A 14,729-nucleotide genomic window follows, 5' to 3' on the forward strand; every position below is an offset into this window, starting at 1 on the left:
GTTGGCTTTGTATTCGCATGTTGAGCCATCAGGTGAACTTCACAAAGTTGCACGTCTGTATAATATGTGGCGCGGGAGGCCCGAGGCGTTGGTAGTGCTTATAGCGAGTGGGAAAATGGGCTGTACAAGCCCAAATGTGCGCCAATCATTTGGCAAATAGGTGAGAGGGAAGACAGAGAGAGCTAGCAGGCAGCCAACGCCTCGAACCAATGTCTTTTGATATAATTTAGAAAACAAATGTGGCTCTTTGCACGAATGGGAGGTGGAAATGGTGACGATGTATTATCACGTTAGTGCATTTAGCCCGCACACACCTTCATTTTACGTAAAGAAATACGCACTTTGGGAACTGACGACAGGCGAGGAAGTCGAGGTACCACGCATTTCAATAGGTGGACGCCAATGACGTTTAGCGCTGCAGTGTCCCTTATTTTTTTAATTCTATATTTTTTTTCGTGTTAGTTTTTGTTGTTGTTGTTAGCATGGTTTTCAGTGGGGGCGTCTTCCTTCCTAAGTGACTTGAAAGCGCGTTAGTTTGGGCATGCTGGTATTCCGTAACCTTTGCGTTTTTAGAGCACGAAAAGGGACGAGAGGCAGAAGAAGGACGCGGACACAGCGCTAACTTCCAACAATTTTTTTTTTATTCTACGAAGCGATACACATATATATAGGGAACAGAGAGCAGCGCACGCATGCGCATATGTACTGGTTTTGAACAAATAAGACAGCACCGAGACATGTGTAATGGAAGTTAAGATGATATCGAAGATGAAAAAGGCGACCATGTATAGCCCAAAAACTTTTTTTTATAACTGCAAGATTAAAATGCTATCTCCATCGCTGAGTCCGTGTCGTTCTTCTGTCTCTCGTCCCTTTTCGTGCGCTAAAAATGTTAAAGTCATAAGTGACGTCACAATAAGAGCGGGTAAGCCTGGTATCTGTATAGGTACGTGGTATTCAGTAATAAAGGGAAAATGAGACATCGCCCCAATCGTAACAATTGCTACAAAGAAACGCATATGGGTTCCTCGAAAGACAAAGCTTCGCAGTTGAAGAAAAATTCGTCCTTGTCCGGGACTACCGCTTTTCCGGGGCGGCCGCTCTACCATCTGAGCTAACCAGGCGGCTGGCCGATGATAGGACGAAGTCGAACTCATCAACAACTCTGAAGCAAAGGCAAGAGATTGACGTAATAGTTCTGCGGAAACCCACAAGATGGAGGGAAGTAAGTTGTGGATGTGTTCGGCTTCGCCCTATTGTCTTCTAGCCGCCTGGTTAGCTCAGATGGTAGAGCGGCTGCCTCGGGAAAGCGGCAGTCCCGCGTTCGAGCCCCGGACCAGGACGAATTTTTCTTCAACTTCGAAGCTTTTTCTTTCGAGGAACCCGTATGGTTTTCCTTTGTAGAAATTACTATGATTGGATGGATGTCTCATTTTCCCTTTATTTCTTACTTCCCTCCACCTGGCGGGTTTCCGTAGAACTATTACGTCAAGGGGTATTCATTTGGAGGCGAGTCACGCAGACCTGTTTTGCGCAATACTAATAACTTGACTTTGCAACATCGCCTGCAAGAATGAATAAAGAGTGGTACAGCTGACCAGAGTTCTTCCAACATGGTGGCTCCCGTCGATTGAAAACAAAGTGGTCAGTACACCTACTTAGCTTTATATATTCGCATTATTGGACCAGTGAATCCGGTTCATTGTCCTACAAACATGCCTACGTGACTTCTTGATGTTTATACGTAGTATTCTCGATAAGACCGTGCGAGAACTGCAGTAAGATTGTGTGTTAACGGATCAAAAGACAGACGAAAAAAAGTGAAAGTCAAGGAAGCTAACCAAGGCGGGAAAGTTCGCTAGTTAGTCTACACTGTGAAACGGGAGAGATGAAGGCATAAAGGTAAGGAGAGCGAGAGACCGAGAGCACTCACATTTGATTACAGCCCGTCGCGATGACTGCACACTAACATTGTACAGGATCACGTGCCACACGAATTAGAATGAATCCGTTTTCTTTCTTTATGTTTATACACACCGCTGCCAAAAGACTCGGTTAAGCCATCTATAACAACGCAAACTACATTAGTCTGCATGCATATCGAGCTCTTCTGTAGAGCTAGAATGTTTGACAAATAAAATATACTGCTAGATATAACAAGAAAGCTACATACATGAGCTGGACGCAAGAGGCATAGACCTTATACTTCACCCCATCAAGAACATGAATCTACAGTAAGCTGTCGCTGTAAAATAATTTACATCCTTAGATGTTAAAAAGAGTGTAATTGTGTCTATAACTCACACCCTTAGGGATCAGTTATATAAATAACTCCCTAAGGGCGTGAGTTATAGGCACATTTACACCCTTATTTTACGATACAGATATGGGACAAAGTGCTTAGTTTTCACTGGCTAACTTGACAGGCAAAAGTGCATGACCGGAAGAAGTTTTCTGCGGTACACGAAAACACTGCTGCCACAGTGCGGATAAAAGGGTTTATATGTTTGTCGTCCCGTGGTCCTTAAAAAACTGTAAGAGTGCCTTCGTCGCCCTCCGCTTCGATGTCTTGTAACGGACCATGATGCCGGCGCATTGTCTACATGCCGCACGTCATACCGTCTTTCAGTGCCGTCCCACTGGGTGCCCCTGTATTACGGTCAAAGCTATTCCTTTATTTCCTTCAGAAGTACTGTAGACTCTGCGCAATAGCAACACAGATTGGAGTCAGTGACGCCACGGCAGGCCACTGACGCTGTCGCCACCGCCGTCGTGCTAAAGGGCCCGAACTGAGGGGAAAAGACGTCTCTATCTAATCCGCTTAGCGCCAGCGGCTTCGCGGCGACTGCGACGTCACGTGATAGTAATACTGAGGGGGAGACGGAGAGAACACGTGGAGATTTGTCAACGCGTGCAGGCGTCTCGCTCATTGTTGCGTCGGGCGACGTGCAGGAAGCTGGTCGCCTCACTGACGGGCAAAGTGGCACCGCGCTCGTCCCAGCGTCGGTCGGGCCACGTGACCAGTGCCGACGAGGGTGGCCTACATCGCAGCGGCAACGGAGACGGCGACGAGGGTTGCACTGAGCACAGGACGAGCACGTACCGCAAGCGCCTCATGACGTTCGACATTGACGACCCGCTACACAGGAGCTTCCTGAAGGCTGTCCAGGACCGTGGGCCCGCCGTCGTTGTCGGTGAGTGATCTCTGCGGGTTGCGTATAACGTAGGCCAGTGGGTTCTCAAGTGCCACGGAACGGGATGCCAGTAACCTCGGTCGCAGATCGCTGTTTCTGTAGATAGGCATCAGTTGAATTTTGTCTTCATGTACCTACTCTATGATTCAATGCTGCGCCGTGTCGGTGGAAAAGGCGCAGTAACCGACCCTCATTTACCGAGCTCGTGAGCACTTCGTGCAGCCCGCAACAAAGCAGCCTCTCCTGTCCTGATGAATCTATAAAGCACTGCCCTCTAAGCAACGCAATATGGCGGAATGATATATGTGGTTCTGTGCCAGTCCTTCTCCCTCCCTCATTTCGCCTAAGACTGAAAACCGTGTTGGCCCGAGGCAGCGGCCGCCGAATCAGATAGCACTGTGGGTTATGGTTCGAGCGAACATTCATTGCGACCGCCACTGGCCAGCCAAATGTTGGGACAGCTTGTATACTGCGACGAGTGTGTATTGCATACCATAAGTACTAATAGCGTCAGTGTCAAACAGCTCTCTTCTGTACCTAAGGGCAGCGTGCGTCGCAACGCTGAAGACAGTGACAATTTCGTACGTAAGGGCGCTTTCGATTACAGAAATCTATGAAACACAGCTTTTACAACAGATTTGAGACCTCGCTAACAAGACACCGCGCTGTAGGTCGCCTCGGTTTCTGCATGCATCAGCACCATTTTATGTCTTTCGCCTTTCTCAGTAAGACTGCTTTTCCTTTTTTTTTTTGGGTCTTCGCGGAAACAATAATATACAATGGCCAGCGATTGAAACGCAATACTCGGACAACATGGCGGCCGGTACTTTCTTGCGTCGCCGGTGGACGCTGGTGACACTGAGATGATGCATTTTTGTGTCACATGAAAGCGAGAATCTGATGCATCACAAATGCACTCAGCTTCCTCAGCGATCACCGGTAGCGCAAAAAGCGTCGGCCGCCATGAGTATCGTCTTTCAATCGCTGAGCACTGTACATGGTGCGGGACCGGGCTAGTTGAAGAAATAATGTTCAGTCGGAACTCGACACTTGTATTCTTGTTTATGTTCTTGCTGTCGGTCCGTGTTTAGTTTCTGCGCTGCAAATTTGCAGCAACTTACTATCGCGCTCAATATGAGCTACACAACGCGCGAGCGCTTTGCCACGCGCTTTCTAGTAGTATCCACCTTCCTTCTGGAGCACACGACGCCGTCTTTGGAGTAGAGTGACAAAATTTCCTGTGATGCATGAACCTACCGCGATATTGGCAGGAGTAAGGTAAATATTCCTCGTCGCTTTCAGAAGAGCACGTAGCGCATGAGCTCAGGCTGAACCTGCTCTGTACGCACGTGCAGGGCTACGCGAATTCATTTGGTGTTGCTTTTGATAACCGCGAGGTTTAGATGAACGTACTTGGGCTTAATTAGCCCCTGCCGCGATGACCAAATAATTATGGCGTTCTGCTGTGGCGGGTTCGAATCCAACTTGGGGCACCCGCATTCGAATTATGGAGGCGTAATGTGAAGGCGCTCGTCTCACACGCTTTGGGTGTACGTTGAAGAGCCCCGAATGGGACAGTGCAAGACCCCCACCACGGTGCATCTAGCAGTGGCTGTGTTGCTTACGGAGGTTAAACGTCATAATTCAATCGAAGCTTCTTATTTAGCAAACTATTTGTCTGATAGTATATAGATTCACCAGCAAAGTATAGATGAACTCCCTATAAAACCCCACATCGAGAGCAGGCCAAAGAGGTCCTGAATACGGAAGCCTTCAGTAATGAAAGTGTAGGAAGCTTTGCAATTTTGGCCCCAGCGTTTCGATAGGAACGCTCGTCCTTATTCGTACAACAGCGGTCGTAATTAGCTGGTTGTTATGCGCGTCTTTCTTTTTTTCTCCCGACGGCAAGGACCCAGACACTGTTACAGCGTTTTACATCGTTCTGCTGGGGAGGCGAAGGCATGACGTATCGCGTGAGCGGCAATATTCTACAGATTCCATCCTTCCTAGGAAAAGTGCCGCCGCTGTTGTCTAGACGAGGAATAACTTTTCTCACCCGAATGCTGTCACAGGACCGTGCGGGCTCTTTGCGCTCTTCTTTAGTTTTTACGAAACTGCACACGGAAAGAAACATTCGGCGCATTTATTATCAGCAGACAGAAGCTTCAAGAATCGCTGAAGTCTACACTTCCTTCCAAACCGAGCAATGTAACGTTCTAGAAATGTGAAGCATGCACGGCTGATGTGGACATTGCCCGCCTGTGCGCGGGCTTTCTATCAGTTGTTGGCATGGGAAGCCCAGATAAGTCGCCGTCAGAGAGCGAGCAAGCGACCTGCGCTATCTGAGACTCAGCCGACGGCTATACACACATACACGCGTATATTTAATTTCGTCACTCTGTGTCTGAGCCAGGTAATCTGTGGACTGGCCCACGATGACGCATACGACATGCGCGAATCGACAAAGTTTCGCAAGTGTATATGTGCTCTTATAAAAAGAGGCAGTACAAGTCTTCTTCTGGCATATAATTATACGCACGACGCTGTCTTTAGTGCATGCTATAAAACAGTAAGCAACGTGTTGCACCCCGTGTGGCACCTTGGAAAGCAATTAAAGAAGTCGTAATTCGACAACTGCCCCACGCACCCAACCGCGTGGCTGCCTCGTGCACAAAGGTCGTCTCTCAAACAAAGCAGCTACGTTAATGTATCGCTTCCTTTTCTTCTGAGCACGTCGTATCGGGTGATCTTGATGGAAGGTGCAGACATCTTGTATGCCTTCATTATTACACACTTTAAAATTAAAGGGCATAGCCTGCAGTGATGTTTATGTGCCTTTGTCGAGTCTTAAACAAGAAAAGGCTTTGGTGGCTGAACAAGACGCATTGAGACGGTGGGGCGCGCGGGCAGGCAATCCTGACAGGCCGCACTGACTGCCGGCGGGCACGAGGATGCGACCTCGCCCTCAACGCGTTGTTGTTGCGCCGAGGAGCTCGCTGTGCAAGTTCATCCATGGCACCGAGGAGTGTCACAAAATGATGTCGATGTGCAAGAGGAAAAAGGACAATAGGAGCATTGCCGAAACGGTGGGAGACAAAGCCGCCGCAAGGACGTTGAGAATGCTGAGGCCGGAAACAGGAAAACGGATGTTGTACATACATATATCACGAATGCACGGCGTTTTCGCATGTCCGTGTAGACATCTAAACTCAGCACTGCGTGCTTCGAGCAACGGCCTCGAAGACTTCTGATGGGGAGAACACGCTAGACTAACTTGACTTTGCGGAGACGGCCGACACTCATTTGCTGTGCAACAGCGGATTTGTGTTTCATCGGAGAGAATGAAGAGATGCAAAGAAAAAAGAGAGATGCAAGAGCAGGAACCAGCTGTGCATGTTTGCAGCCCTTGGACATCTTAACGGTACTTCTCAAATTGCGCGGCTTTCTTACTTCTAAATAAAGATGATTACAAGTTGACGCCCTTTCATCGTTCGGCGCAAAACTTCTGCCGCCACAAAGCGAAGTTTTCTATAACGTAATTGACCTATACCGCTCTGGTGCTGCAGTCTTGTAGTGCTTCGTGATTGTAGCATTGCCTGGATGTGCTGTGTGTGCTGCACGAGGAGCCAGAGAGCACATTTGCTAACGTCGGTACACAGTACAATTACTTGGTTATTTTCAAGAATAGAGGTTCAGCAAATTTCTCTGGGATAATTGGATTATATGTAAGCCTTTTCGTCAGCCGTTTTACAAGCGAATGAAGACAACGTAGTGAAATAGTACAGTGTTCGGTGGTGATGTCGGAACATGCGCGCTTACCTGGTAGTCGGGACCCACGTGCACTTGCTCCGCCTTTAGCGGGGTCCTTCGGGATATATAGTTCGTCACCACATGTCTGAAAGTACGCTGTCTCGAAGAACTACAAGCAGAATTAAGGCGCAGTATTTCCCTTCGTACTGTCTGGTGGCCTTTCGAAAACACGAAACGTTGTACGCAGTTGTGTGGAAATCGCCTTATTCTTCGAATGACATCAAGTAATTCGTCCCGCAAACGCCGGCAGAACAATATAAAACGACCTGTATTGCCAAACTCGATGCTGCCTGCGCAGAGAGTGGAACGCGCGCTCTTAAATGACTAAGCCGGCGTGTGGATTCGAAAATGTGGTGTGGCCTTCGGGTCGATTGGCCTCTTTATGGCACGGAACTCGTGAGGCGGTATCCGAAGATTTCGAAAATTACAGCGAATGTAGCCTCCTTTGTTAGTCGGTAGTTTTTTTTTTAGTTAATTTGTACTTACGGGGTCTTGATTGCTCTACACGTGCGATGGAATCAAGTTTCACGTTTCCGGAAGGACTTACATGTGAAGGTATCCGCTGAGACTTATCTCGTAAACCCTCTGTTTTCGAAGTCTTTGAAAAGGTCTAGCAATTGCCGGCAAAATTTGTTTGGCGGCAGACGAGGCGATAACTGGCGAAGTGCCCACTTTGAGATTACAAGAGGGACCCCATTTTTGGTAGGACATCTCTTCAGTTTCCTCAGCGCTGCAGTTATAACGGCACCCTCTGGTAACGTCGATAACACTAAGCTGTCTATATAGCCATCCAGCCCAGCCGGCTAGAGCCGGCTAGAGTCATGGGACGGAAATCAGAATTCGGCAGCGCAACTACCTACATCTACGCAGATGTACCCGTCCGTGGTTCTGAGTTGTGGTTCTGGTATGTCGCTTCCAAAGGTGCCATCACCAAGGACCTAGCCTCTTCAGTTAAGTAACGGATCGCTTGGAAAGTATAACCCTGGAACAGTGAGGTTGCACGTAATAGTCATGCAGCATGGCGCGATTCGCTGACTCCGCTTAAGCATAGTTAAAAGCTGAGGACACTGATTCCGGGCTGAACAGAAATGTGAGTGAGGTCTAGCACCGATTCTCCGAGGCAAGGCTCCTCCGTAAGCCACTGTCCATATATGCTTCGCATGCTGAGCCTGAAAGCTGAATCGAGCCCACAGCGACCCTGCAGATGTCGTCATCGCTCTCCGGAGCACGACATCTGCACGCGCTATAAACAAATAGGACGGTGCATACGTGCGCAGGCCCGAAATAAGCCCCGTAGGATAAGATAAACAATGTTTGTAAACAAAGGAGGCGCTGCGTCGCATGATGCAATGGCGTTAGCCAGTATAGCGTACAGGGAAGCCCCATGGTCGGGTTCCGCCTGCAAGAAGGTTGTACTTGGAAGGATCGCGCGCTTGCAGCCCTCACGCCAGCGCCGACATATTTATGGCCTCCAGTCTCATATCTGCCATTCGTAAAGTTGCTCGGTGGCTCTAGCGGACTTCTCTCATATATTATCGCATGAGTCCATGGACTTGCAAAGCGCTACAGCTCCTCGTGAAAGCGACATTTTCCTGCCTGCATCTGGGCCACCTCCTGGTTTAGAGGTGCTCCCATATGGACAAGACGTTAACAACCTATCCAGGTCTAATAAAAACAGGCTAATCCCGTTTTTTTTTCGTAAGAGCTTCCCATTTTAGAAAGAATCAGTGGCGATTTAGCTGCAAATGCGAATGAAATGAGTCAACATTAGGCGCACCCCTTTGAGGTCCCGTATTCATGACTTAAACCGCATTTACCAGAGTGTGTATGTATCTATATATATTCACGTTCGCCACATACATACATACATACATACATACATACATACATACATACATACATACATACATACATACATACATACATACATACATACATACATACATACATACATACATACATACATACATACATACATACATACATACATACATACATACATACATACATACATACATACATACATACATACATACATACATACATACATACATACATACATACATACATACATACATACATACATACATACATACATACATACATACATACATAGAAGCTCTTCTAAGCACTCCCATCCCCCACTACCTCTACCACGTGACCGGTTTCCCTCACTTCTCCCACATACACTTTTTTCGCTTTGATACTACTACTGTTAATCCATTAAAATTAAAATAAGGCGCCTGTAGCAGATACGTAGGCGAAGGACGCAAAGAAATACACGGTCCTCATCCTTCTTGGCACACCCCCGGCTTCGAAGGCAAAACACCTGTGTGTCGTATTTTGGCCGCTCGTTATAAAGAATCTAAGGCGTTCGAAATTATTGCGCAGTCCCCCACCACGGCGTCTAAGGCTCATTAATTGTGCTTTGGGATGCTAAATCCTACAATCTAGCTTTAATTCTTGTTGCGAAGAATAATATTCCACAGGAATCAAGTAAGAACTTGCCCTTGATTGTCAATGCCGTCTTTATACAAAAAATTCACGCTACCGAAATTTGGCGCAATTGCTCTAATCCCGCCCACGAGCTCAGGGGAGCGCGCGCGCACTCAGCAGGGGTGCGTCGTAGCACTTTGTGGTGCGTGCTTATTCTTTCCCTCTGTCTTCGATTTCTGCGCTGCTTTATCGTCAAAAGTCGACGGAGACTCCCTGCCCCAGGAGTGACAGTAACGTCGCTGCATTTTCATGACGTAGCATATATGCAATATAATCACTTAAGATTTCTTCAGTTATTTATTTTTTCTTGCAGCGGCCGTCATATATACAGATTTAGCGCGTCTGTATTGTATGTGACAGCAGCTGCAGTGCTTTTTCACTCAGAGAGGGTTGAAATTCCGCGAGAGAGTGCAGCTGTAAGGATGCAGAGCCTCCGCGATGCCCCGGTGTGATAGAGAGAGGGTGAAAGAAAAGGAGGTTGTTATTACACTTCATACCCGCTAGCCAGCTCAATGTGTATTCGCTGTCACACTGTTCCGAGAAGGGGGCTACACAGTGCGTCTCGTCATACAGCGGATAAATAAATGCAAACGTACTGAGCGCTCGGAACGGACGTTGGTGGAAGCTGTAGCGGTGGGCCGCGCCGTTCCTCCTCAGATAGCCAAACGTGTCACGCGCTGGAGATCACGTCATCGTCGCTAGAGGCTGGGTCAAAGGTCTGGAAACAAACTCTCCCTTTTTTTTGTGTGTGCATTGGGACGCACATTTGCGCGCTGGCAGTCTAAGTTCTTCCAATTCATGTCTATTGCATATAGATCCGTTACGGTATTGCCAGTTCTTTTATTATTACTCTTTTATTTGTCGATCGCAAACTCGTGAGTGTTCCGTCTACTCAAGCTCACCTGCCATTTTACTACGGTTGCATCGAGACCACATCGAGTAAGTCATCCGAATGCATTGGCGCATCACCGAGCTATTTACTATGGTACGAAACTACAAGTTATTTCACATATGCCGCAGCTGTGACATTTTCGAGCACTTTGAAATTTATTTCTCCGAGCCCTACCATCTTTGAGGTGTGGCATCTTATTACGCGTGCATGTGACAATCGAGTGGTTCGTCGTTAGCATCTCTCTTCTTTTTTTTTCGAAAGCTGCCGCTGCAAGCGACGCCGGCGTTGACACTTACGCATATATGTATAGGACAACATGGTTCCAGCAGGTGAGAAAATGCGAGCACAAGTAAAAGGAAGGACGCGAGAAATGGTGTCCATTCTCCTTCATTTTACCCTTACCATGGACCAGCTAGCCCAGCAAACCACCCTACTTAATACATGTGTAGATTGTAACGCTTTAATGGCGCAGATGCTGCGATGCTTGGCGTGCAGTGTTTTTTATCAAAAGTGCAGGACTCCAATTTACCGTTTTAGTGCAGGTTAGAGCTACCAATGCGATGGCACTGCTCAGAATAGCTGGTACTAAATCGCTAGCAAGGTATACATCCTACAAAGCTGAAACTAAGGGTCACATGTCTGCTTGTATGTACATTACGTTCCATGTCCGCTTCCAGCGACAACGTGCAGCACGTTTGGCAAAATGGATTTCTTTCTTAGCCATCACCGTAACGGCTGTTTGCTCCTGGTACCTTCTCCGCAGATGTGGGTCAGCACGGATATCTCTGCAATGCGAGCGCACTGCGACGGGTTCCACTCTCAGACGACCTGCATTCGCTTGGCGGCACTGGCCATGAACGATACGCACTGCGGCTCGCAATCACGTGCACGACAAACTCACCGCGTGCAGCGCTCCTCAACGGCAAAACTTATTCCCTAGATGAGAACAAGCCGGACATCTTGCACGTCCTTCACCAGGCAGCTTTCCTGCTATACGAAGCGCACCGTGAAAAAAAGTGCCACCTGCTTTAGGAGGCGCTCGTGGTTATTTTCTCACTACGTGCGAGAATTGATGACTCCCTTTCTATAACTCTTTACCCCAACCACTGACTCTGGTGAACTCGGGCACTGAAAATGTGGTAATACGAAATAAACATGTTTTTTGTTCTTTTTTTCTTTTTGCCTGCTGTAACATGAGGACTACTTTCCACGCATGACCGCAGTTTTTACATTTCTGTGAGGGTCGATGAGCTTGGGACTTGCCTCGAGCGTTTCGTGATTTGTTCAAGTCGTTGCGGCTTCAGACCACGTTTTACTACCATCACCGCCATGCTGTTTACACAGCGTGCGAGAAATGCGACTAATTAGAAAGCTCGCGTGCTGTCGCGGGACGTCTGTCGCGCTGGTGAAAGAATAAAAAAACGGAGCGTGTATTTCGGGGAAACGGTATACGCTGGCATGCTTTGCAAAAAACGAGGCAATATACTTGTGGTTGAGATTTGACCAGCTGCTAGGTTTGAGGGGGCGAGGGATGCGCAATTTAACACGTCCGATTGTGCTATCCACTGACGTTAGCGGCCCGAGTTTGTAAAATGCGTTTGAGTATACCGTGGGTCCTAGCTAACGTTACCCAAGCTGTTAAAAAAAAGGAAGTAAAAAAAACAGTGTGCTAGATACGAATATAAGACGTACGGTGGGTGGTTGCCTGAGCTCTATTTTTGTTTTTTTCGGGGGTTTTTACGCACCAAAACCACGATCTCATTATCAGGCGCGCCGTAGTGAGGTACTCCGGATTAATTTTGACCGCCTGATATATTTTTTGATGTGCACCTAAATGTAAGTACTCGAGCTTATGCATTTCGCCCCCATAGAAATGCGGCCGCCCTGGATCGGGATTTGTAAAACCCCATAATTTTTTTTTATTGACAGGCGTATTTTTTTGTTTTGTTCTGGCTGCCTATTACACCCGCCAACCTAAATTTATCTATCAGCGCAAGGCGCGCCTGCATGATTTGGAACTTACTCGAACGTTACCGTTGATTCTATCTGTTGTGTGCATGTGTCCTTGCTGAACTTTGTGCAGTCAGGCTGTATGCGCGACACGAATTGTGCAGTACTTGCCGCTATCGTTGTGCTTTGGATGTCACTTGCCCTTATAGGGGCAAAATTTTGCCCAATAAAGAGTTCGTTTCGTTGTTCACAGCTGTACTATATGTGCTTGACCTGACAGCATAGAGAATTGGTTACAGCATGAATTTTGAGCGGTGAGATGCTGGATGTCTTGGAGAACGCTTGTGGGTTCCCTTCGTTACCTCGCTTTGGAAGACTGCTGTGCGGGCTGTGCTGAGTGCGACTGCGCATGCGTGGTCTGCGCGCCGACTCGCTGAGTGTTGAAGGTTGCGTGATCGGCTTCAGGCGCAAGAGCAAGCTGTCAAGACGCCATCTTTTGTTTCCCTATTGAAGTGTGTATACGTGTGAAACTCAGAAATGCTTTCCGCATTTGACAACCGATGGAGCGACTTGAATAAAACTCGCTGCATTTGATAGTGAAAGGTAAATTCCAGCAACTGTATAGGTAGCAGAATTTTGATTTAAGTAAGGCCTCGTTTTTTTTTTACAAACGTTTATGAAATTGGTAGACCTGAAAAAAAAAACTGAAACACGAAGTGTACAAATCCGTAACTCCTCACCAAACCAAATACCGCAGTCGCTAAGCCCTATAGGGCTTGGGATCAAATTCCGGCCGCAGCGGCCGCATTTTGATGGGGGCGAAATGTGAACAACACCTGTGTACCGTGCGTGTGTACGGGTTAAAACATTCCAGGAGGGCAAAATTATTCTGGAGTCAGCCACTACGGCGTGCCTCATAACTTTATCGTGGTTTTGACACGTAAAACCTAAAGAAAAGGCGGTATCAGAGTTCTGTAACCTGCACCTGGGCATTTAAAGCGGACAAATTTGATAGATGGGTTTACAGCTTACGTTACGTTAACGAGGGTTTTGGAAAATTCTGTTCACAAATTAGTGACATATTTTGGAGCCGCGTATAATACGAAAATTTGTACGCTTTAGATGTGTTATTAGGTGCCGCTTACATAGTTTTGATATCGCGCTTTATTGCTGAGCTACAGAGTTGTAAACTTGATGCATGAGTACTCTAAGTTTTGCATTTCTTGAGAATGAAAAAAATATTATGGTATAAATTGAAAATTTGCTTCTACAGTTACGAAATGTTAACTTCTTTTAAATCCAACAAACCACATCGATGTCGGTGCTGTGGTTGAAGGTAAGCCCAACTTCTCTGTTATCAGGTACTTAGATAGGGGTTCGCGAGCTCTAAAGGCGAGAAGGCTGGGGCCTTGGTGCGCGCCGTGTATGTTGGGTGTTAGAATATACTTATCCATGTAGGAAAGATTTCCCCAAAATGGGCCTAGTTTTGGAGATACCAGGATCTTAGTTTCGCCACCACAACACCACCAGTTGGCGGTATACAACGGAATGGCAAAGGAAGCGGCCGCTCAGAACTTTCACTTCGAGACAAGCACGCAGGCTCCACGCTGCAATCACTAGTCATCACGTTGTCCTTATGACTGCGAACGCTCGCGGTCGTCCAGTGATTTTCACGTGCATCTTTCTGCGTGTGACACCACGCGTACGTGTTTCGTTAGTAAGGGAATGTTTACTGCAATTCGCACAGCCCGTAAAGCTACGTGCATTCGTGCATTATTGTAAGCATGACTATTGCAATCGCTGACAATGCTTCGCCCTTCGTGGGGAGCGGCGATGTTCTTTTAATAGTACTTTGACACGTTCGGCAACGCTGGAGATGATTTACTACAAGTGTGGGAGGTCTTGAACTGGCAAACTCTAAAGGTAAACATTCGCAAATTAAACCGAACAGAGTAAACTGAAGTGACGTTCAGTAGCCTGACAAGAGAACAAGAGTTATTACTATCAGTACGGTGGCAAGTTGGACTAGTTGGTATGGTTTCACCGGTGTGACAGCGCGACAGACGAAACACAGCGAAAAGAAGGAAAAAAAACACAGTAGGAGCGCTGACTTAATTCGAACTAAAGCTTTAATGTAAAATCCATGCAATACGCATACACCCTAGAGCGTGCCCGGAAATGACCAGCATGAAAAGATATAGGTATTTCAACGCCTTTTTAGGTACTCAAGTTTCTTAGAATGAAAGGCAATCGAAGACTGCGCTACGCATACTGCGGATAGTTTGCCCATCCGAGCTGCTTCAACAATATCCCGTTGCCTCGGCACCTAGCTGTGACTTACAATATGGTGGCGTTGGCAAACGTGGGAGACGCATCCACAGTCCCGA

General features: G+C 47.2%; 1 protein-coding gene across 1 annotated transcript in view; it reads left to right on the plus strand.

Annotated features, from left to right (window-relative positions):
- The window catches only part of LOC135896974 (potassium/sodium hyperpolarization-activated cyclic nucleotide-gated channel 2-like), a 55,000-nt gene that overhangs the window by 14,467 nt on the left and 25,804 nt on the right, over positions 1–14,729 (plus strand). The window contains exon 2 of the mRNA XM_065425539.2: positions 2,953–3,194. Coding sequence (XP_065281611.2) covers positions 2,953–3,194 — 242 coding nt within the window. The remainder of the gene's footprint in view (positions 1–2,952; positions 3,195–14,729) is intronic.

The sequence above is a fragment of the Dermacentor albipictus genome, chromosome 1, assembly GCF_038994185.2.
Source record: "Dermacentor albipictus isolate Rhodes 1998 colony chromosome 1, USDA_Dalb.pri_finalv2, whole genome shotgun sequence".
Classification (NCBI taxonomy): Eukaryota; Metazoa; Arthropoda; class Arachnida; order Ixodida; family Ixodidae; genus Dermacentor; species Dermacentor albipictus.